Raw genomic sequence first — 27,980 nt, 5'->3', positions numbered from 1 at the left:
CAGACCCCTGGAAGCGACAAGCCAACAGTCTAATACCAAACATGTACAGTATTGTATGGCTCAATTAAAACACATTACTCTTCCAGCTTGCCTCAGCTGTTATAGCAGAAACACTTCCGTTGTATTTTATTGAACTTCCGTTGTGTTCTGTATTTCTGCAGTATTCCCATATTAAATGTTGGTGTTTTTGTAAGTCGGGCCTCTCAGGACCACCGCATACAGCGCTCCACGGTGCAAATAATACTGACGCAAAGCATCCAAGAGTTTCTCAATGCAGCGAAATTGGATATTTTTCAATGGCCGAGCCAATCACCTGATCCCAACCCAACAGAGCAGGCTTCTCAATTATTAAATACAAAACTGAAGGCAGAGAGACCCAGAAACGAGCAGCAACTGTGAAGGTCTGGCAGAGCAACTCCAGGAAAGAAACAGCATTTGGTGATGTTCTGTTTTATAGACTCACAGTTAACTTTAAGCCTCATTAAACGCTACATTTTTTGGGGGGGGGTCCTATCTTTCCTCCTTCACATTCCTCGTTGCTTTTTTGAGTGAGCTCTCTGGCGACCAATATAATAAAAGCAGCACTTACGGGGCGGGAGCAGGGAACTTTACCATTATTTCGGAGGAGGGACTTCCTATAGCGCTGCAGTTGGATGGCAGGGAGCCGCTCGGCTGACACGTAACTGAAGTTAAAGGTGCTATGAAGGCCTCGTCGTGGACCCAACTTTTAACTTCTCTGTAAGCTTGCCCGAGTCACGTCAGAAACTCTGCAAGAGAGGAAGATAGACCCACGCAGGACTCGCCCGTCTTATTTATTTTGTTGCTTTTAGAGCTAAAAAGAAGGCAGAGCCAGAGTTTGGCTGTAAGTCAGGCGAAAATCTGAGCGGCTACTTTGAAGTTGCAGAGGGGGGAGAGGGTCGAGATTTGGATGCAGCTCTGCTAAAAAAGACAATAATGTGCCCGAAAGCGAGTATTAGCACGTAGCTTGTGTTTTCTGCGTGGAAATGCTCGGGGTGTGAGGGGAGGGGGAGGTTTCCTCAGTTTCCTCAGTTCTCACCGGGAGGGGGAAAAAGTTGAGTCGGAACTTTCCAGCGGCAGAGACGGGGCTTTCGCGCATAGAAGGCGGGGAGGGGTGCGGGTCCAACATGGGAAACGGGGTGTGCTCCCGGAGGCAGCGGAGGATCTTCCAATGTCTCCTTCTGGTCACCGTGGTCTGCGGGGTGATGTACGGGGGCATGATGTCGTACGAGATGCACAAACAGCTCAAGAGGACGGAGGCGATGGCACTGAAGTATCAGCAACACCAAGAGTCGCTGTCGGCACAGCTCCAAGGTAAACACGGGGGCGGAGAGGTGATCGAATGTTTGTCCACAGCTGACACGACGTTACGTGTCACGCCAGACTCCGTGGATAAAACTGCATTGTCATTATTGTCGAACATGCTGAAACACCCTTACATCTTTTAAAACAAATTGGAGGACTTGATATTACTTTACTTAACAAACTTAAGTTCGGCGTTCATTTAGCACCTTAAAAACCAGACTGGGTTACAAAATGTTTGTATAGACGTGTTTAAGGTTTTAAATAAAAAAAAATAAAAAAAAGTTCCGTCTTCAACATTCCTGGCTTTATTGTAAAGACTGTGTGCTTTACTGGTAATGTTAATAGTCAATTAAATATTTGGATCTTTGGCACACAGCAAAACTGAGAAATTTGATCAATCTGAGATAGTTAATGATAAAAGCGTCCTGTAGACAAACGAATCACTATATTAATCAGTAATAACAGTACTCATTAGCTGAGACCCCATGAAAACCAGTTGTAAACTGAAAAGAGACAGATTTCCCAGAAACATCTTAACTTTCCTGCCACATCTGATCTAGCTGGATTAGAGAAATGATACTTCAGTAAAGCCGCCAATAAACTGGTGATGGCTCCTGATCTCCTGACAATGAGATGAGCATATTTGCCTTTTAAAAAAATGTTTTAAAAGCATATTTGCCTTTAACGAGAGTTCATTTGTTTTTCCAGAGGTGCAGTCAAAGTGAAATTAGCCCCGTCACTTCCTGCAGCTGTGGTCAACTGAGGCTATTACAACACAAGCGCTGGTTGCAGTCACTGTATTTTAGCTGTATTCCTAGAAGTCTTAGAGCTCATTTTGTCTTTGTTTTTCTTGATGTTTAGCCACCATGGTGCAGGATGTTGTTGCCATGCTGGCATCCTTGACTCTCAGGTAATCGCTGAAACTAAAAAGCATTACGTTGGAGAAAATTCCCAATTGTGCCCCAGTTATTCCAGAGGATCACATCAGATTCGATTTTGCCTTAAACTTGTACGTTCATGAGCAATAAGGAGTAATTTCCCACAGATTGCCGGAACTTCTAAACACTGTAATGAGCAACATAGTGATACTCAAGTTCCTGCTATAAACGTGGCCTTTAAGACAATGCGCTCATCAGCACAGTTTGTTAGCTTACTTGACAGAAATCCATACATTTGCTTGTCATTTCTGATCATTTGAGTAAAGAGCACCCATATTAACAAAAGTGCCCAAAACCTTATGGAAGACTGGGAGTTCCCCTATCTTGATACCAGATACAGTATACCTATTATATCTAGATGGTCACAGTATATCGCCACTCTGTTTCTGGTTATACCAGTATTACAGGGGGGTGGATGTATTTCCACAGACCTGAACTGAAGAATGACTAAAGGGATCTTCTTATGTCAGCGAAAGCATCAAAACTTAACACAAAGCAGTTCTCTTTACCTTGAAGACAAAACACCCCCTGGACCATATTCAAATGCATGCAGACTTCTAGAACTGACCGGTGAAAGATTTAGGGCAGCTTCACGGTATGGCAAACCGATGGGTAATAGGGAAAAATGGCTTACCGGTACTTGTTTATTGTTGGATTAAAGGCTGGATTACATTGTCAGGTTCTGAGTCTGAGCTGAAAGCCTGACACACTTCTTTGCTTCCTGATGTGGGCGCAAACAAACCTTGTTCTGAAAAGCCATGTAGGAGCGGGCTCTTTGCCCATCGGCTAATTTTAAACTCATGGCATAATGGCAAGGCCCGAAACCTCACATCCTGTCAGCACAGCAACATGTTCACGCACGCTTATATGGAGGAAGCACTCAGGGTACTGCCGAACAAGATTGTTAAAATGTTGTGAAAGTGGGGTGAAGTTCCTGAAGTTGGGCCTTTTAATAAAACCCTTCTGCTGCTAGTAGATTAAGATGCAATGAAGGTCTTTTAATGTGAACGTATTTGTGTGTCTCTATTTACTGGAAAGCAGATATAGTCCATATCTACTGATTTTCAGGACCACACATTGAAGCTTTTACTGCTATTTTTTATGCTTAAGGTGTTTCCAAATAATTGCTGGATTTGTGCCAATAAAGCCTTGCTCTACTGGCAAATCAATTTGCAACAGGAGACTGTTTAGAGGTATAGACCTTGCTAATTCTTCTGTAGTGTCATGACAGTATAGGGTGCTGTATGAGGAATCCACTAAGTTTTTTAACAAGGTATATTTACAAGGCCTAGGCTAAAAGTTCATCGTTGAGAATGCAAAAGCTTAAAAGAAAAAAAAAATTCAGGCAACAGATTACATCACATCCAGTGATGTCATCCATAACAGGGTCCTGCAGTGTACCAGCATACATTATGTAGATTTCAACTTCCTGTAGCTCAGCTCTCTCCTGCTTGTGCGCCACACCCATAACTATCATTGTGAAACAGTGCATCGTTCAGCCAATCACAAAGCCACTTGACAACCACAGCTGACTACAGATTGCTGTTTTTCTGGCCCTATATTTAGAGGTTGGTTATAGCTTGAGGCGTGGGGGCAATGTGAGGGTTGTGAGCCAGGCACATTGATTCCCTGTTATCCACTGCAGCCACAGGCTGGCAGTCATCAGTCATTTAAAGCACTTTAAGTCTTTAACAGGCACTTTGTGGTTATGCGTGCACGCTGACAAATGTGTCACTGTGATTTAACAACCGGCCCTATTTCCAAAGAAGTTGGGATGGCGTGTAAAAGCGTCAGTAGAAACAGAGAGCTGTTATTTACTAATCACCTACATCCTGTATTTAATTGAGAGCAGTGCAAATGGGAGCTCATGAAATATTTAAAATTTAATGTTTGTTTTGATGCTCATTTTGATGAGCGCGAGCTTCGATTGCACTGACACGTTTCGAGAAATTGCGTGTTTGTCGCAACACGTCGTCTTTTAACAACACGTGGTGAGCTTTTGGGAGCTGAGAAGCTGCAGTTTTGAAACCAAAATGTTTCAACATTCTTGCTTAACATCTACAGTTTGAGGCCTTGATAGTGACAATGGGTGACATGCAATATTTAGCTCTTTGGCTTTTGATGTTGTAAATTTGCAGCTGATCGAGGGCCTGTATATACTGTGTACACTATTTTACTCTGTTTACAAGTAGCTCAAGAACATTAATGTGAACTGTAGATATCAACATATTTTACATCCTTTCAATGTTACCTGTAGACTCAAAAAACAAACTTGATGAAAAAGAAAATCTTGTGGGGAGTAAATACGCAAACATGCCGTGTTTCTTTGACCTAATATCACTTCCTGGATCAGGTCATGTGTCTCACAGTCTTTCTGAGTTCCTGCCCCTGTAAGGCCTGACCTGATTGTAACAAAGAGTGACTTGTAAAATAGGTTACCCGTCAAAGACATTAGTCTTGAAGTTTGCAAAACTTAGTAGCAGACAGTTAGTTCCAGCGCACATAAAATATTCAATCAACACTTTTTAGATTCTTGGGACATGCATCTGTGTTGAACTTCACTCCTAAACCTAATTGGTCTGTTGTGTTTGTATGTCTGGTGTGTATGTGTGTATACACAATGGAAGTAGGAATGTGAACCAACAAAAACGCCACAGAAAAAATTTTTCCTGGCCCACATTTCCTTTTCAACACCCTGAGCCAAATCTAACTGATCTTATCCTCGCCACATCTAAACCAGTAGGTCAATAAATGTCACCACCATAGAAGGCCCCCTTGTTCTTATCTACGCTCAAACCACACTGTGTTTCATCGGTCTGATGGGGAGATGCCCCGATCTGATGTTTGGATCAAATATCGGATTGATTGTAAGTCAAAAAGCTGTATCTGTGACAGTGGCCTGAACTGTGAGGTCGGTGAATTCAGTTCTGAGTTGTTCTCCGTTTACTACGCCACGTGCCACCAACACTGCCAACAGCAGAGCTAATGTAGCATGGAGACAGCTAACAACAAAAGAGTCAACAGTCTGTGGCCATTTCACACTTGTAGCACACACCAGCAGCTCTTTGTATGTTTGCGTTATTGGCCCTCCTCCTGTAGCTGCTCTCTCTTTGCTGTAAGCCTGTTGCATGTATATATGTACATGCTAAGTGAAAGGCCCACGATAGCAGTGAAGTGTGTAGATGCTAAGCAGAGCTTTGCAGACTCACCTGTACATGTTGTAACTGTGCACTACAACCACTTAGAGTATTAAAAAAAGTGGAACAGCCAGTTATGTGGCCTGCTCTGGTTTTTATTTGTGCTGTTGCTTATTCTTTAGCCCCCCCCCCCCCCCCCCCCGTGGCAGAGAAGACAGAAGTCATATTATACAAAGAAGTTCTTTGTAGTGGATCCAGGTTTTCAAAAGCAATGAAAACTCTCCATTGTGCTGTCTTTGCTTTCCTTGTATGCTTTTATGACATTTGGTTTTTGACTTTTGACAGCTGAAGTTGTTTTTTGTGTGTTTATATTCTGGACCTACAGCACTATTTGTTTTTAGGTGGCTAAGGTTCAGGCCTATGTGATACTCATTGCTTCTTTGAATGTAAATTCATCTGCACATTGCTCGATCACTCTTCTATTACAGTACATAATATTCTGCCAGTAGATATAAGGCACTTTTCATGCCCCTGACAGTACGTGTAGTGAGTCTGTTTTGAAATCTTTTCTCTGTACCGTGTTTCAGTACAGTTAGCAATTGTTTGAGATCTATTAGCTCTGAGTTGACCACAAACAATTTAGTTTCTCTCGTGATGGGAAACCAAGTATAAATGCAAACCACAACATCACTCATTATGGCCTGAGCTCTACAGGGAATCAGTACAGTGCTATAAATTAAGCTTTAGACTCCAGTTGTTTGTCGCTCTAGCCCAGCCCAGTTGGCCCACAGTGAGAGTGTAGCCTAGCTGAGCTCATCTAAGAAAAACATAGCCTCATCTTTGGCACTGCTGAGGAGGTTCAACGCCTCAGAGGAGCGAAATAAAATCCAATCTGGTGAGGTTTTAGACAACCACCTGATCAGGCGTTGATGAAAGAAACTTCGGGAAAGTTTGTTCACTTCTGCTTTACTGCCATTAAGCGTTATATGCTACTTATTCAGAACTGATCCCGGCAGCATTATAACATGCGAGTCACAACTTAAACTTATTGTATTCTAAAATCCGATGAGGAAAGACCAGAGAGTCTGTTGGGAAACAGATGGGATTACTTTAACTTCTGCATGGAAAAAAAACAGCAAGTGGTGCAGCATGAACTGTTTATCTAAATGGAATCAAATGAGCACACTGTACAGAATCATAAAAGGTATTTTCTTTTTATACACCAGTGCCATAAAAAATGTTCTCACAACGCATAATGAAAAAAGTGGATATAACCACTTTAAAGCAACATTGAGAGTAAAAACGTGGTGAGCTGAATTGTGCGGGTGACTTTTGTTGTCATTACATTGGCTTTTCATATGATAGAAGCAGGTTTTTTTGTCCTCTTGATAGTTAGGTACCTTTATTTACACTAGCGCTGGTCTGTTAGGATCAGCTTTCCAGTTTCTTTGAGCTTCGTTTTACTCTCTTGTTAATTTCCTGTCCCTTCTTCTTTTACCCCTATCCTTCTTTCCTTTTGCTGCCCTCATGATATTAAAACTAAATATAGATGTAGCGAACAGTTATCTTGGAATCTGTTGAGGTGGCACTCAGAGGGAAGAATAGCCACATCATCAGTTTCACTGCCCAGCCCCCAGTGGAAAGGAATAAGTGAAGATTTAATGTTCAGAGTTCTTGTTTTAACAGTTAAATCACATGCTGCCTGAAGACCAGAACAAATGGGGGTTTTTTTTGCCTGTCCCGTTTGGCTCTTTTGCCATCAGAATTATTGTCTAAAGGCAAAGAAAGATGCCCAACGGAATAACTTTACCAAATCGACCAACCCAGCCTTGCCGTATTGGTCTATTTGATTCGCCTTTTATTGTTTATTTTATTTTAACCTGCTAAATACGGGACAGACTTGACTGGGGAAAAGAAAGGGGAGAAAGAAAGAGGGAAAGATAAACAGCGGGGAAGAGGAACGGTGATAAAGGGCAAAAAACCCAAAAAACAACAAAATAAGCAGACAAAAAATACATGTATCAATCACCTGGATCACCTGTTGAGAAAGAAAAAAGAGAAAACAAGCAGGAAAAAAAGAGCAATAGAATAAACAACATCACGATGATCTATGGGAATGTAACGGTAAATACTAAATATTAAACATTATTGTGCAGCACGTCAGATCGACAGCGCACAGTGTGCTTTGAGGTAGGAGCCAAAAAGGGTGTAGTTTGTGTGTGTGAGCACCCCTGTGTACACCTGTGAGCATGTAATGATCTGTTAGAGGGTGTGGGGGGGCCACAGCCCCGTCCTCCAGGGCTTGAAGCAGGTATGGAGGAGATCAAGGCTCCAGACATCCAGAGGCCCCCAGAACACAAGAGACTCAGGAAGACCAACAGAGGGGCAGCCGCGCCACTGTCCCAGAAAGAGCTGACGAGAGTCCCAGATGAGGGCTCACTCAGCAGCCGCGGAGCAGAAGCCAGGGGGGGTTGCAGTGACGCGCCCGTGAGCTCCGCCGGCAGCCAGCTGTGCCAGAGTGACCGAGCCCCAGGCCGAGGGCACCTCACCCCTGAAGTGGCCCGAGCGAGCTCCAGGCCCCGACAAGCAGCCCCGGAGTGAGCCGGTGGGTACCCAGACGCCCATCCCCGGACACAAAGAACCACCAATGCACCGATGTCTGAGGGCGTCTGCCACTGGCAGGGGGAGTGGTGGGGGGAGATAGGCCTCCATACCTTGAAGGGCCTGAGATGTCCCTAGAGAGGTGGCGTCTGATACCCGACCTGACATATAGACACAGACATACAGGCACACACAGATACAAACATCCATTCCCACCCTCATGCTCTCATATGCAATTACATGCAATATATATATGCAATCACCCAACGTGGAGACAGACATAAAGAGACGCTGTACACACAATCACACTCCCCAAGCGTACTCTAAGCCCCGGGTCTAGGTACCCTTGCCCCTGGAAGGGGAAACTGCACCCAGACCCAGGTAGTGTTACCCTTTTCCCTGGGGTGGAGAGAAGCAGACTGCCCCGGCTCGGCAGCAGCAGGGAGGCCCCACATTCCAGACCCCAATCAGACGGCCAACTCCTCCTCCTAGCCCCCCCGCTCCAACAGGCAGCAGAGAACAGGGGTGTGTGAAGACTCCAAACCTGACCAGAACAAATTAATAGCGGTACAGTCAGATTCCAACGTGAGACGCTGTCCAGTTGTCAGTAGCTTCCTACTGAAATGTGTTAAATAGATGTAATGCATTTAGTGAAAAAATAAACTGAGGTTAATGGCAAGTTAGAAAATGTGTCCAAGTTAGAAAATGCCTTCACGAGTTGCCTCAAGAACTGACCAAAGCTGACTCGCAAGAAATAAACCTGACATTTCTCAGTATGTTGCACTGCTAACAGTGATCGAGGACTACTTATGCTGCTTTGTTCACAGTCGGGTTGCTTTTTGTTTCTCTGATTTAGAAAAGATGAGGATCATGAAATGGGGAGGAATAGGGAGATTATGGAGAGTTCAGAGCAGCGGTCCCCAACCCCCGGGCCTCGGACCGGTACCGGGCCGCGAGAGTTGAGGCTCAGGTGTGAAATGTATAGTTTTCAGGGTTTTTATCAGTTTTCAGCGTTATTTTGTTATCGTTTTTATCGTTTACTCGGTTTTCCTGGGTCTTTTCACGTGTGTTATGAATAAATTTTCTTTTTTTCGGTACCGGTACTAGTTTTATTTTGTTGTATTTATCCGCGACACCTTAAAGGCCGGTCCATGAAAATATTGTCGGGCATAACCGGTCCGTGGCGCAAAAAAGGTTGGGGACCGCTGGTTTAGAGGATAGCTGGAGAGGTAAGAAGTGAATCTAAACAGGTACTCAAGCTTTTAGAGCATGAAGAGGATAAGACTTTTATAAGACTATTCTTTTCATATTCTTTTAACAAATACAGCTGAGGTCAGGAGTTTACATACACTTATCAAGGACATGAATGGCATGGTAATTTGGGACTTTTAATAATTTCCTTGAACAAAAAAACAAGTGTGACTTCATTTAGGATTTTCTCTAATCCACACAATGTCAAAATTATACATACTGTCTTAAATATATACATATACTCAAAGTGCTGACAGTTCTACAGTATATTTGCCATGGTCAAGCGCTAACTCCTCAGTAGTGATCACAATTGACTACTGGTAATTTCTCTCTGCAGCATAGAACAGATTTGTTTGACACCTTATTGGTTTGACCAATATTCAGAACAATGAGAAAGTCCAAAGAACTCACTGAAGATCTAAAATTGTATTGTAGAAACAACCCAGGAACCAGCAAGGCTCAAGCCTGCCATGAACTAGAAATTGCCAAATTGCCATAGACTGAGAGTATGGGAAGAAATAAAGAAACTGCTGAGAAAAGTTTTATGATGAGACAAGACAAAGACCTAGGAATGCTGTATCAGCTTTCAAGCATGGTGGTGGTAGCATTATGCTGTGCGGCTGCTTTGCTGCCTGTGGTAATGGTATTTTGCAGAAAGTGGATGGGATAATGAGGAAGTTTGACAACATCTAAATTCTTCAACTTCACCTCAGATCAACAGCTAGGAAGTAGAGATGGACCGATCCGATATTACGTATCGGTATCGGTCCGATACTGACCTAAATTACTGGATCGGATATCGGAGAAAAATAAAAAATGTAATCCGATCCATTAAATATCACGAAAGCACCTCACAAAACTTGCAACACGCCGTAACTCACCTCAGAACGTTAGCACGTCGGAGCAGTATGCATCGCGTGATAGAGCGGCTGTGGCATGCGGGACCTGTCGGTGGTCTGGATAGCATTTGGAGCTTCGCTAGCAACCCTGCATTTCATCTCCGACAAAGTTATCCCTGAGAGAAGTAAAGCAAGTGTGTAAGTCCATCTCTGAATGTTTGTAAAGCATTCCTGCGTTAAGCTTAACAACTAATATATGGAGCGACTGCCTCTCTCTCTCTCTTGCTGCTACTTCAATCATGAAACTGCTTAACGATCAGCTGATCGGCTTTTCTGTCACGAGTTCATGTCTCTAGTTTACTTTTGGCCCACTTTGCACCAGAAAGAGGAAACCAGCGGTTGAACAACAGCAGCACGTTTAAGCTTGATAAGCTGTTGTTAGAATTTATTTAATATTACTTTCTACTCGAGGATCTTTTTCTACGTAGCTGACGGCTGGTAACTGTGCAGGGGCGGATCTAGCAAAGTTTAGCCAGGGGGGCCGATAGGGCATTAACAGGGAAAAGGGGGCACAAAGACATACTTTTCTTTCTTATTCTCATTTAAAATGTCTAGCTTTTAATAAATAATTATCTGACACCCAAAGTTTTAATTTGATGTAAAATGAATAGAAGTCAATTACTGTATATAGTGACTATTAAGTCTAATATATATACCCTAGTAAGATATAGTACTTTTTCCTTTGGGAAGGTACCATCTGTGCAGTCTGCAATTTTGTTGAAGAAAGATGTTGAATCTATTTAATATTGAGGGGTGGTTTCCTATTTTTTATTTATTTATTTTTGTTGTTGCTGGGAGTTGGAACCCTATTAGTTAGGTTGCTTAATATTTATGCTAAGTACTCTTTAAAATACCAGAATAGGGAGGATGGTGTAGGTTTAAGTTTATTAGATTGATCAGTATTGCTGAACTATGAAATGTTTTTTTTTTTTTTTTGCATACAGGTATAACAGAATAGCTTTAGTGTAGTTGTTGTTTTAAACTTGAGTATGAACTTATACAAAATGCAGCAAGATATTTAAAAAACAGTTTTGTTGATTAAAAAACACTATATCGGATTCATATCGGTATCGGCAGATATCCAAATTTATGATATCTGTATCGGTATCGGACATAAAAAAGTGGTATCGTGCCATCTCTACTAGGAAGTTTAAATTTTGAGGGAATATTGTGTTCCAACAGGACAATCATCCCAAACATGCATCAAAACTGTTTTTGTAAGGGATAAAGCTTCTACAGTGGCCTTCCCAAAGCCCCAACCTCATTGTTTTTTGTCGACTACACTTAAAAGCCCCTTAAAAAGTTAAAGATATGTGCTGGGAAAAGAAGAGTTCAAAGAAATCACCGAAAGACCAAAATTATCAGACATTCGTGCTCATGAATGTATGTAAACCTCTATTTGCAAATGTATTCTCAGTATATCTGCATACTTAGCAGCAATAGAATGACAGTGTGTATGTAGTCAAATTTTACCCAGAATACTTTGCTCCTGCACTGACCTACTTCCCCATGCTTTGAATATTGCTTGATGTAGACTGTAGATATCTACGTCAAGCTAGTTTGCTAAGAAAATTGCCAAAAGGATCTTCACTTCACTTCACTTGACTAATGTTGAGGTTGTTTTTGCAGTCCAAGTGTTGGTATTGGAGCTTTGTGTTTGGTTTGCTGGTCCAGATAGATGTCAAAGCACTCACTAATCCTTCCCTTAATTCATCCCCTCCATGTTTCCTGTAGTGGTGTATGAGCATCGCTCCAGGTTGGAGAAGAGTCTTCAGAAGGAGAGGTTGGAGCACAAAAAGGCCAAAGACGGTGAGAAAAGTAGCATGTACACTCAGTCTCGACTTAAGGAATTTGTCCGTATTGAGGAGTTTGTGCTAAAGTAAATATTAGACTGCAGTAGAGTCAGTTTTTAAGACAACATAATTATTGAGTTTAAATTTAAGAAAAAATTTCTGCAAAATAGTGCATCTATTTAAATTGTAATCTCAAGTGTAAATTTGGTTTCAATTAGCTTCTTTTCTGTTGTTTTTGTCTTTTTCAGATTATCTGGTTTATAAGATCGAAGCGCAGCAATCATTGAACAGAGAGAAGGTATCTTTTGTACACTACAGTGTTGCTTTTTTATTTGTTAGTTGGCTTCTTTATTTTGTCTGCTTGAGATATCTGTGCAGAACTTGTGTGCAAACAATTATCTCTCTTTTTTTTTTTTTTTTTTTTTAAATCCTCTAACAGCAAGAATCAAACGGCAAATACAACTCCTTACAAGTCCAACATCAGATGTTAAAGGTCAGAAGCCCAAAACACACATAGATACACTCACTTATCCTCTGGTTTTCTTCTTCCGTTTAACACAGACATCCTCATATTTAACCTTTCTTCCTCTTATCCAAACAGACAAATTCTTCCTGGCCTTTTGTCCCTTTTTTGTAGTTTTTGATGTTATGTTTGTAACAAGAGCTTTCCTTCAGAATCAGCACGAGGACCTGAAGAGGCAGTATTATGATCTGCACGAGCAGCACCAAGTCCAGGGCAAGGATCACAGCCGGCTGCTGGGTGAACACAAGGAGCGCTACGATAAACTTCAGGAGGCCAAAGAGATAGAAGTCTCCCAGCTCAAAGGTAATGACTTGTGCCAGGTTTCTGCAAACAAACACTGAATGAAACAATGTAAATATGAGTGTAAGAAAGTTAGCTTTTATTATTAGCTCATCCGGATGATGAACTGATGAGCTAATGCCGCAGCGGGGTGGACGAACTTTTTTCAGTATTTAGCAAAGTCATTAACATCAGAGTCTGTGTGACATCATAACTGCACAGAATGATAAAGAACTTTTATGAATTAGATTTCCACATTAGCAGGGCATGGTTTGGGCCTTCTTATCACCATAGTGCTAACATCAGTTATATGGTCAAATGCAATGACCTGCTGTTCACATATTGTCATGCTTTTTATGGTGACCCATGTAGTCACACTGTACTCCTGAACTCAAACCCTTTAATGTGCTGGTTAGGGCTGGGCGATATATCGAGCTTTTAAAAATATCGATATATTTTCATACAAGATATAAAATGTGACAATATCGTTTATATCGATATAGTCTATGTTACGTTATGATTATACTTGTGGAGCCGCAGGTTTGCCTCTCTTTCGTCCACTTTTGTCTCTACGCAACGTTACTCGGCCTCGCCTCTCCTTCACTGAACACAACTCCGCCTCCCCCATAGCTTCACCTGCAGGCAATGACAAGATGAAAGCGGAAAATCTCCGTTAGCGAGTTACCGTGCGTGGGGCTGGACGGCGTCAACGTGTTAGCGAGCTAACCGCGCTAACGACATGCAGCCAGGAGGGGCTGCACGGCCTAAAATCCTTTCATTTTCTCAAAAATCGACAGTGCGCCTTATGTATGAATTCTGGTTGTGCTTACTGACCGCGAACCGATTTTATGTGGTACACAGCGCTCTGCAATCTGTCAAAAAATGTTTTAATATGACTTTGCTAAGCTACGGAGCTATGGAACGCCAGGACTGCCATAATGAATTAATTAAATACACCATTAAATAATTAATTAAATGTGGCAATAATTAATTAAAATTGGAATTAATTAATTAAATAAATAGTTATGATATATGTAATTAATTAATTATTGACACATTTAATTAATTATTTATGTATTTCACGTTTTAATTAATTATTGACACATTTAATTAATTAATTATTGACATATTTAATTAATTATTTATGTATTTCACATTTTAATTAATTATTGACACATTTAATTAATTATTGACACATTTAATTAATTATTTAATGATATATTTATTTATTTCATTTTGGCAGTCCTGACGCCTGGCTCTCATCATGAAATAATTTTATCTGTCAGCCTCACCCATCAAACTCAGGGGGCGGGGTTAACGCTGATCGAGTCAAAACCATTGCTTTGGCCTGGTGGCCATTGTTTCTAGCACACAACAACCGGCATGTGGAAGCTAACAGAACTGAGCTTTGAAAAACCCTGTTTGTGTGTTACCAAATACCGTTTTAATATTTTTTTAGCCGAGAATGTAGTGGTTTAATCTTCATGTGTCTGGTCGGTTTGTCAAGATACAGCCTCTTTGCAAAAGTGTTTCGATGATTTCGGAGATGTCGTCCCAGTCTCACGGCAAAGCGTGGGATAGACCCGCTCGCCTCGCAAGCAATCCCACCGACAAAGCGCAGGCCCCGGTACACAGCTGTAGTAACCCCCGCTGACTTCTTTTACTGAGGTTATATTTATCGGTGTTTTATTTCCTGATGTTCTTATGTGTCCTACGTGTTTCAGTCGCCAATTCTGAATTATAACTAACATTAAAAACATGTTTAAGGAGGAGAGAGAGCAAATAAATCTATTTAACATCTGATCTTTGGGTTTTTGTTCAGTAATCAGCGTGACCTGTGTATAAACACATAAAAGAGATAACGTTGGTGTTTCCGTCATGTAGTAACTGCTGGCTTTAACTGTACAAAGGTTGTTCGACACTATGAAACACATACAGACTTCATGATGTTCGGCTAATATTTTTATTGTGAATATTAATCATGCTGACCTCGCTCTGTACACCACGGAGCGAGGTCAGCATATCCACGATATCCTCAGCTCCATGAGTTAACACAAAGTTTCCCAGCTGACTATCTAACTGCCAACTATTCCAGAGACGTGAAAATATACAGCATAAAGAAAAGTGTAAGAGACTCAGCAGCAGATTAGAATAACAGTTTGTGGCGTGAATAAGACACGGCGGGACCACGGAGCAACGTTCAGAGTCATCTTTATTTACATCTCACCACACCACAACACCCCCAAACCCCTCAGTCCCCGTGTTTTTAACTAGGCGGGCGTGATTAAGGATGCCGTGCAGGTGCGTCCGCCCTCCCTGCACGGCACCGCAGACCACGCCCCACCACATACCCCCATCGCCCGATTGAGGCCGGGGAGCCATCCGGCCGAACCTACTCCCCCACCGCCAGTGGGAGAGGGAATCAGCCCGGACAGCTGGCACCCCCAGGCCCCGGCCAAGCGACGGGGAGGTGCGAGTTCAGGCGGCCGCCCGCGAATCCAGCGGCGCAGGCAAAGCTGGTTCGGAAGTCGGACACGTGACAGGTGCACCCGGCGCGGCCGGCACAAGCGTGAGCCCCAGCTCACAGGTGGCTGGGCAGAGGTGTGGCGTGTACAGGCCTCTGGTGGTGGTGAGGCCGTTCTGGCGAGCACGGCGATCTCAAGCGTGGCGCCCGCCTCGCTCGCCAGTTCCACTCGAGCAAGCTCCCCTGGCACTGGGACCTCCAGCTCCTTGCGCGGCCCCTCCGTCACCGCTGTCGCTCCCTGCTGGAGCAGCCCATAGCGCGACTCCTCCGTCACTACTGCTCCCTCCGCCGCCACTCCCGGCTCGAGCAGCCCCTCGTGCAGCTCCTCTTTCTCCAACCGGCGCAGACCCTCGCGCACCTCGTCTGCCGCCTCCGGTTGGAGCGGCTCATCCACCACTCCCGGCAGGAGCAGCCCTTCACCTGGCTGTTCCCCCTCCTCCGGCAGGCGCAGATCCCCGCGCGCCTCGTCTGCCACCTCCGGCTGTTGAGGTGCCTCACGCGGCTCCTCCACCGCTTCACTGTCCTCGGGACACACCTGTGGGGGTGGCGCCCAGGCCCAGAGCAGCGCCGCCAGCTCCCCAATCCTTTCCAGGTGCCGCTCGGACTGGTCCTGCAGCTCTTCCTGCTGGCGACGCACCTCCGCCGCCTGCTCCCGCTGGGCGGCCGCCATTTCGGCCACCCTCTGGGCCAGCTCCTCCATTCCCTGGCTCCGATATGGACCCGCCGTGCTGCCTCCTGGGTTTCGGCACCAATGTGGCGTGAATAAGACACGGCGGGACCACGGAGCAACGTTCAGAGTCATCTTTATTTACATCTCACCACACCACAACACCCCCAAACCCCTCAGTCCCCGTGTTTTTAACTAGGCGGGCGTGATTAAGGATGCCGTGCAGGTGCGTCCGCCCTCCCTGCACGGCACCGCAGACCACGCCCCACCACACAGTTATACATTTAATAAATCACCAAATGAATCCAAGAAACGAGCAAACCTGTTCCGACAATTTGAATTTGTATTCCCTCAGCTGCAGACTCGCTGCTGTTTAAATGTTTGAAAAGGAAGATTAGATATAAACAAACGTCAAACATAGACTCAGTCTGCCTTCACATTTGATATGAGGCCAGCACGTATAGTGGCCTCAGCAGGCTATTACTGAAATACACGTGCTATATCATAAACTATGATATAAACAGGGAGGTCCTATTAACATGTTTAGTTTTAAAGGACACCTTCCTGCCTTTAGTCTCATTCATGAGCAGTATTCGTTTTCTTCTAACATCCAGAAGTCTGCACAATGTGTTTCATAGTTTGTAACAAGCCTTTGACAGGTAAACATAACATGACCGAAAAAGCAAAAAAAAAAAAAAAAAAAAAAAAGAGAGAGAGAGAGAGAGAGAGAGAGAGTTGACATAAGAAGAGAAAATGCTCTCAATTATGGAGACAGGCAAATGGTTCATTTATGTTTGATGTGTGTTTATTCCTCCCTAAATATCGTCGGTGAAGTTTGCCATGCACGTCAGATTTTCCTGCGCATTTTTATACCTCTGCCAACAGAGAGAGAAAAAAAATCACATTCTAACAGACAGCTGGTGCTTAGAATACAGTTGAATAACTATTAAAAAACAGATGATATTTAGATGATAGTTCAGTCTAACACATGTGCCAGTGGTTCATTAAACGTCTGTGAAACTATGCAGTTATGAAACGTAACTTTAACCTCAGCCAAACCGATTTGCTCAGTTGTAAATAAAACAGCGAAGTAAACGTGACCCGACAGACAGAACCTGAGTGAATGAAGTCCAGCGTTTAACCACTGAGAGCTAAAACTCAGCTGAGGTTTGAAAGCTGTGTGCTGGTGATTGGACATCAGCCGCTGATGAAGCTGTTCGCCTATAAAGTGCTCTGTAAGGAAACAAGCTCCAGCAGCTCTGCGCTCGGGGAAAATACTATATTTACTTATCTTGTGCAGTTAAACTGTGACTATCACCAGGTAACTAGGCGTGTTTCTTGAATTAGCAGCAGGTGTTAAACAGCTGACAGATGAGGAGGAGGATGCATGCAGGTAAACTGAGGGTCTGCTGAGCTGATCGCTGGTTTCGTGAGAAAAATGTCAGCTCGTTCTTTATGTTACAGAAGCACAGAGACACAAGACCAGGCGGAAAGAGACGATCGTTCGGTGAAAATGAGAATCTGCGAATGCAACATGTGGAACACGGAGAGTGGAATATGTAAACAAACCGGTTAATGTACCCCCTCGGTGCGCTCTGCATGCTAACTGTTAGCAGAGCTAGTGAAATCTCTGAAAACATCTGAGCACTTTTGCAAACATGTTCTATGTTGACAACCTGACCAGACATACCGACATTCGCGGCTAAAACACTGTTAAAAGTGTAGCTGGTGACAGAAAAACGGCCTGTGATTTGATCTGCATTCTGGGATAACTGGCTGCCCCAAGTCTACACAAGCAATCGATTATCTAGGATCGACCTGTTTTGACTTACTTTGCACGGCAACCAATCAAATGTTAGAGAAGCTGCATGGGCAGCGTTAACCCCGCCCCCTGAGTTTGATGGGTGAGGCTGACAGATAAAATTATTTCATGACGAGAGCCAGGCGTCAGGACTGCCAAAATGAAATAAATAAATATATCATTAAATAATTAATTAAATGTGTCAATAATTAATTAAATGTGTCAATAATTAATTAAATGTGTCAATAATTAATTAAAATGTGAAATACATAAATAATTAATTAAATGTGTCAATAATTAATTAATTAAATGTGTCAATAATTAATTAAAATGTGAAATACATAAATAATTAATTAAATGTGTCAATAATTAATTAATTACATGTGTCATAACTATTTTTTTAATTAATTAATTCCAATTTTAATTAATTATTGACACATTTAATTAATTATTTAATGGTGTATTTAATTAATTCATTATGGCAGTCCTGGCGTTCCATACGGAGCTGCACCGCTTGATGGATTGTCGGAGTGTCACTACCCGATCCGTACCGGAAACCCGATCGGTACCCCGCATGCGCAAATCTTACGTCACTTCCTCTCTTTGCGACATTCAATATATTTGAATGATGCGGTTAGCGCCCAGTTAGCTCCTAGCATTTCTCAACAGCTCTGCCTTCTTTTCGACTGCCCGGGACATTTAGACAATGGATAATCCGTATACAAAGAAATTCATGCTTTTCTCCTCAACAGAGAGCGTCCCCCGATTGAGCAACAGCGCCGTAAAATAAGAAGAATGGCGCCTAATTACAGAGTTAATAATGCAGACTTTGTAATATCTCACGTGTAGATTCATCAGCCAGATGAAGTGTTTACTGACAATTGACAGTGATAGCGCACATCATCATCACTATTCCAACAATCCTCTCCTCACAGACAAGCATAAACACGCTCGACTATCGCTAAATCAGATTTAACACACGTTTGTAATGACGATAATTCAGTTTATAATAGGGTTTATTCGCTCGGTCAGCAGGTGGCGGTATCCTCGTACACTGGGGAGTAAACTGCCATTAAACGAACAGAAGAAGAAGAAAACATCTGCACATGCGCGGTACGGATCGGATAGACCCGATTTGTACGGTCAGACTTTACACATGCGCAGTAAGGATCGGAGAGTCCTGATCCGTAACTTTCTTTTTATTTTTCGTTTTTGTCTACATTGTACTGAAATGCTTCATTATTGCAAACATTTTAAGATATACTTGTTATTCTTAACATCTTAACAGATACTCTGACCCATAACTATCGTAAAACGCTACGACCGGAAGTAGAAACCTTTCGCGCATGCGGGGTACCGATCGGATTTCCGGTACAGATCGGGTAGTGACACGGAGGATTACGGCTACCGAGGAGGAGCCTCACGGAGTGATACGTACTGTGTGTGTATAAGGACCACAAATGGCACCTGTTCAGAGACGTGGTGCAGCTGTGAAATCTGTCTCTTTGTTATTACGCTCAGCGTCTATTAGTTTACATTTTCACAGCACAATTGTGAGCTTTTCGTTATGCACAAAAACAACATTGTTTTCTTTTATTTATGGACCATGATTATTTAATAAATGCTGATAATTTATTTTTGAGTAATTTCTTCATGTACATCTACGCTGTATATAAATAAAAGTGCCCGTGTGACATCTGGGACACAGTGTGACTAAGAACTCTCTTTTTGTTCTTAACTTATGGCTTTAAAAAAAAAATCGAGATATATATCTTATATCGCCATCCAGCTAAAAAATATCGAGATATGAATTTTGGGTCATATCGCCCAGCCCTAGTGCTGGTGAACAAGAGTGATTTCTCCTGGATGTGACCGTTTTTCAGCCTTCTTCACTTTACATTGGATTTTAATTCTCGTTAATTTATATAGCTGCCTTTTACTGTAAAATTGATCTTTTCTAGCTCGACAAATGACATCACGTCTCTGAGCCTAGGATACGACTATAACAGAGATGCAAAAGAGAAAAATTTGTATTGCAGAGAAATGATCTTCAGGGGAACAAGTGGAACCACAAATAATAGCAATGAAAAAGCCCACATTCATCCAGGTCCCTGAACCTTACGCGTGTTCCTGAAGGAGCAGTCTAAAACCTGTGCAGGTTACAGCAGGAATAAAACATCTGCCATGACATCTGTCACATTGGTCCATTAATACATTTTGGACAACTGTATGAGAACCTGGGTGTAGTTTATGACTGAGGACAGCTTTTTCCCACCATTGATCCGTCAGCATGATTCCAAGCTCGCACTCTCTGGCAGTTTTGTCTAGTATCCAGGGCCGTCAGCGTGTCATATTTTGAGTATAAGTGATTTTTTTCCAGTTTTACTCTGTCTCCATCTCCTGACTTAATGACATACTGCATGTAAAATTGCTTTTATTTTCACATTTCTGGACTGCAAAATGATTTTGTCATATTTTACAGTTGAATGGTGTGAAAACAAACGTGGATTTAATTTGCTTTTATAAAATATTCAAATGTTGGTAATATGGAGTATAAGGACAGACAAGTAAGAGTTAATATGACTGGTTGTAATAATTGGAAAGTTATTGCAGGAGAAGTTGTTTGACATGTTTGTTTGTTTTTCTTCTCTTTATTTCTGATTTGTTGCGGTGGCAGAGAGTGTTGTTAACCTAAGAGAGGAAAATAAACAACTGAGGAAAGCCCATCATGACATTCACGTGCAGCTACAGGACGCCCAGGTGAGAAAGACTCTGGACATTTCTTACTTTTCTTCCTCCTGTATGTCTGCACAGATATATTTTTTCTTTCTTGTCATAAATGTGAATGGCTCCTTGGCTCACTTTTGTCGGATTTGCTTGTTCAGATCCACCATCAGGACCTGAAGGCAGCCCACGATCACCTCGCACTGACGCTGGAAGACCACAAGAGTGCGCTGGCTGCAGCTCAGGTAAGGGTTCAGCCTCCTGGTTTACTGCAGTCACTGAGTACAGCAGCTGATTGATGCCGTAGGCAGGGGGGGTTTGTGTGTTTTTTGGCAAATCTATAATTGTCTTTCTCCTTAAGAGTGACCTCTGAACTGCCTGAACAGTTTACTGAATACACTGAGCTCTGCTGATAGATACTCACTTTCATTTCTCTCAATTCCCCCACCTCTCTCTCTCTTTCTGTCTGCATTTACTAATTTGTTTTAAAGCCTGGCCTGCTTTCCATCAGTGCGTTTGCTTGGACACACACACACACACACACACACACACACATGCATACACGCTCTTTCCTTCACTCCAGGGGGTTTGATTTAGTCAGGGCTGTCAGCGCAGTGCATCTAAAGCACACTGCAGCCAATCAGCCAGAAAGCTATAATGGAGGGAGTGGAGCGAGACGAAGGGACGAGGGAGGAATTTAGCAAGAATTTTTAGAATTTAACCCTCTGGCCTGTTCTGAAAGTATGCGCGTATAAAAGGATTTAACGGTACGAGGGCCAAAACTGAACGGACAGTTTGAAAGAAAGTATCTGTATCGCCGCAGGGAAAGCTTCATTTATTTCTTTCCTTTTTTTAAAAAAAAGATGGAAGCTAATTAATGGCTGTACAGGAGGTTGTTTTTGCTATATTTTTTTAATTTATTTTTATTAATATAGCACCTTTCGTAGATCAAAAACTGCTTTACAATAAAGACAAGCATAAAAAATACAGAAAATAAAAACATAGCATCATAAAACCCAAAACTGGTTAAAACCAGTCTGAATAAATGAGTTTTCAGCTGCTTCTTAAAAGAATCAAGACGGCGCAAAGATGGAGGCCACAGCTCTAAATGATTTATCATGGAAGAAGAGGTTTAGGCTTCTGTGTTGCATAAATATATACACACTCACTAGCCACTTCATTAGATACACTTTGCTAGTACAGGGTTGCACCACCTTAATGCTTTGTCATTAATTCAACAAGGTGCTGGAAACACTCCTCAGAGACAGCATCACACAGTTGCTGCAGATCCCGTTCACTACATCCCAAATGTGTAGATGTTGCAGCGTTAATTAAGACCTGTGAGACCAGACGGTGTTTTTCCAGTTTTCTATTGTCAAGTTTTGGTGAGCCTGTGTGAGCTGTAGCCTCAGTTTCCTATTTTTAGCTGACAGGAGTGAAACCTGGTGTGGTCTTCTGCAGCTGTAGAACACATTCAGAGATGCTCTTCTGCATACCTTGGTTGTAATGAGTAGTTGTTTGAGTTACTGTTGCCTTCCAGTCACCTCGTGTTTTGCCAACTGTCAGTTGTCAGTCACTGAATATTTTCTCTTTTTCGGACTGTTGAGTTGCTGCCATGTGATTGGCTGTTTAGATATTTTTGTTAGCGAGTAGTTAAACAGGTTTACTTAATTTTGTAATGGTAAAAATGTGTTCTTAATCTTTGCCTTTCTCTTCTCTTGTTCACTTTAGGCACAGGTGAATGAATACAAACAGCTCAAGGAGACCCTGCAAAAGGCGCCCAGCATGGCACAACATGCACAAGCCAACGCACATGAAGATCAGCAGGCTCACTGGAACACTGATTCAAGGGTAATCTGGGATTCTTTGGGATGAAGTAATAATACTGTTTTATTGAGAAAGACAAAAAGTTTACTGTAAATATCAAAAGATCTCAAGATTTCTCTCATGGCTCTCTACTCGGTTGGCTCACCAGGCCAATGAAGCGCACGCCCACTCTGAGGTCCAGTCCCACTCCACTGTAACCCAGCACGCCCCGTCTGAGAAAGACGAGGACAGAGAGGGAGAGGCAGAGAGGAGGAGGGAGCTGGCAGAGGAGGAGATGGCCCAAGCTGGACAGCCTCAGAAGCTGGAGGAGGACCCAGACCAGCTACAGGATGAGCAGCAGGAGGAAGAGCAGGAGCCAGAACATGAAGAAGAGAATGAGAACGCATTGGACCGACGGAAACGCCAGCCACAGATGGTCAGCAGTGGTTTAGACTAAAAGATCTTATCCAAACAGGGTTTAAACAGATCTTGAAGTGGACGTCTGTTTCCTGCTGGTATTAGTTAGTTCAGTGTGACTCTGCTTATGCAGTGTTTTTTTTTGTTTTTTTTTTTTTAGCTTTATTGAGGAAACATGGAGAACCCCCCCCCCCCCCCCCCCCCCCACACACACACACACACACACACACACATTGCTTTATATTTATATCTAAACTTGGCATCAATTCAGTGCGTTTGATGAGCTCTAATTCACTTTTTTCATGCTCTACATGATATTTCCTCTCTCTTGTATTTATAACTCTCTCAGGATCCTCCTGTGAATCTGCATCCGGAGGACCAGCTGCAGCACAAGGTGCCCCCCCAGGTTCAGCATCTAAAGTCAGCCTATGAGCAGCAGCAGGAGCAGCAGCGGCTGCAGGCTCAGAGGGCAGAGGAGGGCAGGCAGATCCAGAGGCGGCAGGAGGCCCTCCAGGCCGAGAGGGAGAGGGTGCTGAAGGACAGGGAGCAGAGGCTGAAGGTGGAGCAGGAACGTGAGCAGCAGCAGCACAGGGAGGCCGACAGACGGGAGCAGATCCTGAGAGAAGAACACGAGAGGTCAGGTTTTAAGGAAACAGAGCAGTCGCAGCGAGTAGTAAACTTTGAACCGCGGCATATTTTCTTATTACATTTCTCCAAATGAATTAATAAAATAGCTTTACAGAAGAACACGTGCCTGTACTTACTTGCACTGTACTCGTCTCGGTTATTAGGAAGAGGACTGAATACGAGAATGTGGACAATGATATTCGAGAAGACGACGGTCACGCTGAGGTTGATGAAGGTGAGATTTGCAGGAAAACGTCTTCCATATTTCTCACTGCACAAATATTCCCTTCAATCATTAGAGCTCACAGAAGCAGCCGGTTGATGGTAGTGGATTTAGTTTGTGTGTTGCGTCTGTGTGTTAACAGAGAGAGACGTTCATATGCTGCACGAGCAGGAGGCGGAGGAGAATCGAGAGACGGATCACAGAGTGCCGCCACATCAGCAGGTGGATGTCTGTCTTTCTGTCTGTCTTGCCGTCTTGCTCGCTCCATCTGTTAAAACATCCTCGGGCTCTCTCTGTCCTCCCAGCTCATTCGCTTGCTTAAGATTCACACCGGTCTATCATACGCCATACACTCATTCAGCCATCCATCAGAACATCGATTCTTTAATCACCCCAGCCCACTTCCATATTCATCTGTTCCCTCTCTATCCGCACTTGTCTGTCAACCTACTGAGCTGGTAAATCTTCTGAATACTAGCCAGAGAATTAATAAAACATTACAGGAAACTGACAGGTTGACAGTTTTATTTCCAGCAAAAACATACTCATTTTATCATATCCACAGCTCTTATTCTAAATTTGTTATTTTGCTATAGGGTGACATAGACGGTGACTTGAACCCTGAGGACGACCCCAACAACCAGGGAGAGGATGAGTTTGACGAGGCCGAGGACGCCCGGCTGCCGCACCGCGCTGCCGAAGCAGATGAAAATGCGGCTGAAGAGGAAGAGGAGCCTGCAGCGCCGGCCCAGCACATTCAAATGCATCAAAACCTCAAACCGACTGTGGAGGAGGAACTGGTGGTGAGTCAGGGGAGGCGACAGTGTATTCAGCATCTGCACACGCAGCTACTGACATTACAGCAACATTACGGGCTGAACAGGAAGATGATTAGAGGTTTTGAAAATGCCAACAATGGAAGAGGAGGGGCTTGTTGGCAGCTTCAGACTAAATTCGTGCACACACACACATACAGAGCTCAGAATGGCATACTGAAGCAAGCCATGAAAGTTTGAGAACTAGAGATGCACTATACAGTATAAAGTGCTGAGCTTTGTGCGGATGTTAATCATTCAGTGAGCTCTTCAGAGAGACCCATTGTTTCAAAAATGTTTATAGCCAGACTGCATGGCGAGGTGCACCTTAATATAAATATATATTAAGTGAGAGAGAGAAACCGCAGGATCTATGATGAAAAGTAAACTTTATATCCTGTTTTAACTTGTTCTGTGATTTGTGTGCATTCAGATAGCTGGAAATCCAGACCAGCAAGAGGACACACTGGATGACCAGTACCAGGAGGAAGCGGAAGATGAGGTAACGTGCATGCTCACACACATGCCTTTCGTACTGAGTGATAGTAGAGTGGTGCAAAACACTTGAATGTAAGACTATCAAAACTAAATGAATATGGTTTAGTATAATATAATGCTGCAATACATTTGCATCTCAGTGTCGTGACTAAAGTTTCATGTTGCAATTCGTAAATGTGGTTTTTCTTGTCCTGAAGGCCCAGGAGGACATAGCTGGTGGACAGAAGAGAGATGAGGAGGGAGAGGATCAATATAAAAAAGAGAACAGAGACCAGGTATGTTCTGTGGGAAAGCAGTCAATCCTCCTTTTCTCAATTCCGAGATTTCCTTGATTCCTCTCCCATCAAATATCGGAGGCGGTGAGGAAAAGTCACAAGGGGAAAGAAGTCAAAGTAACAGGCCAAGTACATGAGCTTTTTTTTAAACTAGGCCATTTTTGATGAAATTCTGAACATGGAGTAATGTTACTACATGTGACATGTAGTCATGCACATGGTTTAATCGTCTTAAATAACTGAAACGTGTGATTTTTTAAAAGGTCAAACGTTTAAAGAGTCATCCCCTGCTGTTTGCCATAAAGGTTAAAAGACCTGTGTATCCTGGGTTATAGCTCCTTTCTACTCTGCCCTCCTCATCTAGGCATGATTTCCAGGAGGGCCGAGGAGACAAGGAGGCACAAATAAGAGAAATAAGAAAAACGTAATGGGTTTCCTGCTTTCAAACAAAGTCCCTTCTGGAAGCAAGTCTAGTCACTCGCTAACCATTTTGGTACTGCGACTATGTAGATTATCTTTAAATTCAGCTATTGCCTGGACATTAAACCTACACCTTAATGTGATGGATCTAAAAATACAGTCTCTTTTTAAAAAAGAAAATCGGAGGCTTTGTTGATGTCAGTGCTTACTTTTTTTTGAAATCAGGATCTACTGGTCATTAGAAGTACTGCACTCCCGTTAAAGCTGCTGCTTGGTTAAGACAGAAAAGTATCGTCCTTAGATCAAAGAATTACGACACACTGTCTGTTAAATAACAATTTCAATGGCTTTACTATTACAGGATGGTTATTTTAAAACTAAAAAATACTCTAAGGTGTTTCCACTGGTCAAGGAGTTAAAGATTTTTCTTCACATCGCTTGAAGTTTACTCTCTGCTCATGCAGTCTTCCCTGCAGCTGAAACCACCAACCTCACAATCCGCTTTACTTCCTAGGCCTCCCGTTTCCCATTTAACCTGCACAAATGTGGAATTCATTTTTATTCCCAGCATCATCACATCAGGTTCCGTTCCACCTCACAAGTAACATCACACCCTGAAACCTTTCCTGGAGGAAAACGGTCGAGGTGCACACAGCGAAATGTTCTGGGTTCACATCCAGAAATATATTCACCTGTGCAGGGATTCACTGGTGTGTAGCTCGAGTGTGTCAGAGCACACTGTGCTGTCTCTGTAATGTAAACCCTGGCCCATGTGACTCACGGTAAATGAGAAAGATAGGATGTCGAGTCAGTCGGAGTGTCGTGTGTTCGCCTGCATTTGATTTAATTTGACATATAAGGAAGTCTCAATATATGACAAAGTCTATAAGCCTTAATACTCCTGTTATGTGGTATTTTAATTGGTTTGAGATATTTATTCAGTCTTTATAAAGTCTGCAAAACATTGAAACCTTTTGAAAACCAGCCGTCCACAGAGCTGAAATATCCTTGAGAAAGACATCTGACTCCTCACTGTCAGCTGGTCTGTAACTTCTGACCTTGGAGACCGATTAGAGCGATTATCATTTATCATCTTTAATGTTTAATATATTCAAAAAAAAGACTTCATTAAAAAAAATCACATTGATAGACTTATAGTTCATACTGCCACTTACCTCCTCTGCAACAGGAGCTCAGCGGATCTAAGCTTCATTCATGCATCGCTGCACAGGAGGCAAACACTAACTGTAAATGTCTGAAATGATCGTGTTTACATGACTCCTGGTCATTAAATCAGGTTGTGTGCATGTAATTCGCTTCCAGGATAAAGGTAAAAACCATGAAGGGCCAAGAATGGACGGGGATCACAGAAATGATGCCAAGAATAACGAGGACGTGAATTACGAGGAGGAAGAGGAGGAGGATGCAGACAAGGGAAACGATCAAAGGGCAGAAATGTAGAAGTGCCTTTTTGTTTTGTTTTTTAAAGCTTGCCTATAGTACCAATCAGGGCATTCTTTCCCTTGAATCCCAAAGGAATAGCACCAGCCATCCAGTGAGAGAAAACTGGGATATTATGCTCAGAAGATGGGGGACAATATTTCAAACACTTCTGAGATTTGAAAGGATCAGCTGACACTGTGGAAATGGACAAAATTTGGTGGGTGTAAATGAGATCTATACTGTATAGTTTTTATATAATTTTTATTCATTTAATTTTCCGTCTACTTTCTTGTCTGCCTGACTGCCTGGTAGTTCTTGTTTTTAAGAGCAGGCAGAGAATGTATTTTGTTTATCAAAGTGCTTTGTTTGAGCGTGTGTGTGTGTGTAAAGGATGCATGTTTATTCTGATGTCATGATCAGGCCTTCATACATATATATATGTTTCATGCAGACAGTTGTAATCACGGTAGAACTCAAATGTCATTTTCTGTTATTTATTTTTTAATAGGACGAACTCTGACAATCATAAAAAGTGCAAAATTTTGATTTTTAAAAGTCTGTGTTATCGTGATCCTTACCAGTTTTGTAAAGCTGATACATTGGTGCATTAAAAAAAATATCCTGGATATTATTACAGATGCCAATCGGTAAGCCACTTCTGGTGAAGCTGCTCACTGTGACATGTGCCTTTCCGTTCTCCTAAGTCTTTTTAGGTCATTTTACATTTGGAAAATCATTTTTGATGAGGTGGGAGCGAGAAGAGCACACCAGTTGGTGATCCTTAAGCTTCATTCAGCATGGCCTTTAATGGAGAACTATTTCATGTCCACTGCTGATGGGAATTTACTCTTAATTTACTGCAGCTTCTCTAGTCTGCTGGGCAATGTATAGTAAAATAAATGCTGAATATTTGTACATTTGTACACCAGTTATATTTGATACAGAAAAGTGCGGGTTTCATTGTACTGAATTGCTGCCTGTGTGGAATAAAGAAGA

At 42.7% G+C, this 27,980-nt stretch overlaps 1 protein-coding gene across 2 annotated transcripts; it reads left to right on the top strand.

Moving 5' to 3' along the window:
• Positions 1-629: 629 nt before the first annotated feature.
• On the top strand, positions 630-27,980 carry golim4a (golgi integral membrane protein 4a). Of its 2 annotated transcripts, none has more exons than XM_085245457.1 (16): positions 630-1,332; positions 11,884-11,958; positions 12,191-12,240; positions 12,382-12,435; positions 12,618-12,768; positions 20,414-20,496; positions 20,622-20,705; positions 22,192-22,311; positions 22,436-22,702; positions 23,033-23,319; positions 23,475-23,545; positions 23,676-23,755; positions 24,130-24,336; positions 24,782-24,850; positions 25,044-25,121; positions 26,865-27,980. In XM_085245457.1, exons 1-16 carry the CDS (start codon positions 1,146-1,148, stop codon positions 27,000-27,002), a joined length of 2,001 nt encoding a protein of 666 aa, XP_085101583.1. In that variant the 5' UTR covers positions 630-1,145; the 3' UTR covers positions 27,003-27,980. The 2 variants fall into 2 exon arrangements, with proteins under 2 accessions (XP_085101583.1, XP_085101584.1); XM_085245458.1 differs by lacking the exon at positions 630-1,332 and adding an exon at positions 6,568-8,003.

This window comes from Mchenga conophoros, linkage group LG14, assembly GCF_057382185.1.
Source record: "Mchenga conophoros isolate Kocher_MC1m ecotype Shallow Benthic linkage group LG14, M_conophoros_male_GT1.1, whole genome shotgun sequence".
Lineage (NCBI taxonomy): Eukaryota > Metazoa > Chordata > Actinopteri > Cichliformes > Cichlidae > Mchenga > Mchenga conophoros.
Note: the sequence above shows the minus strand (reverse complement) of the source record. Positions and strands in the feature narration are given on the sequence as shown.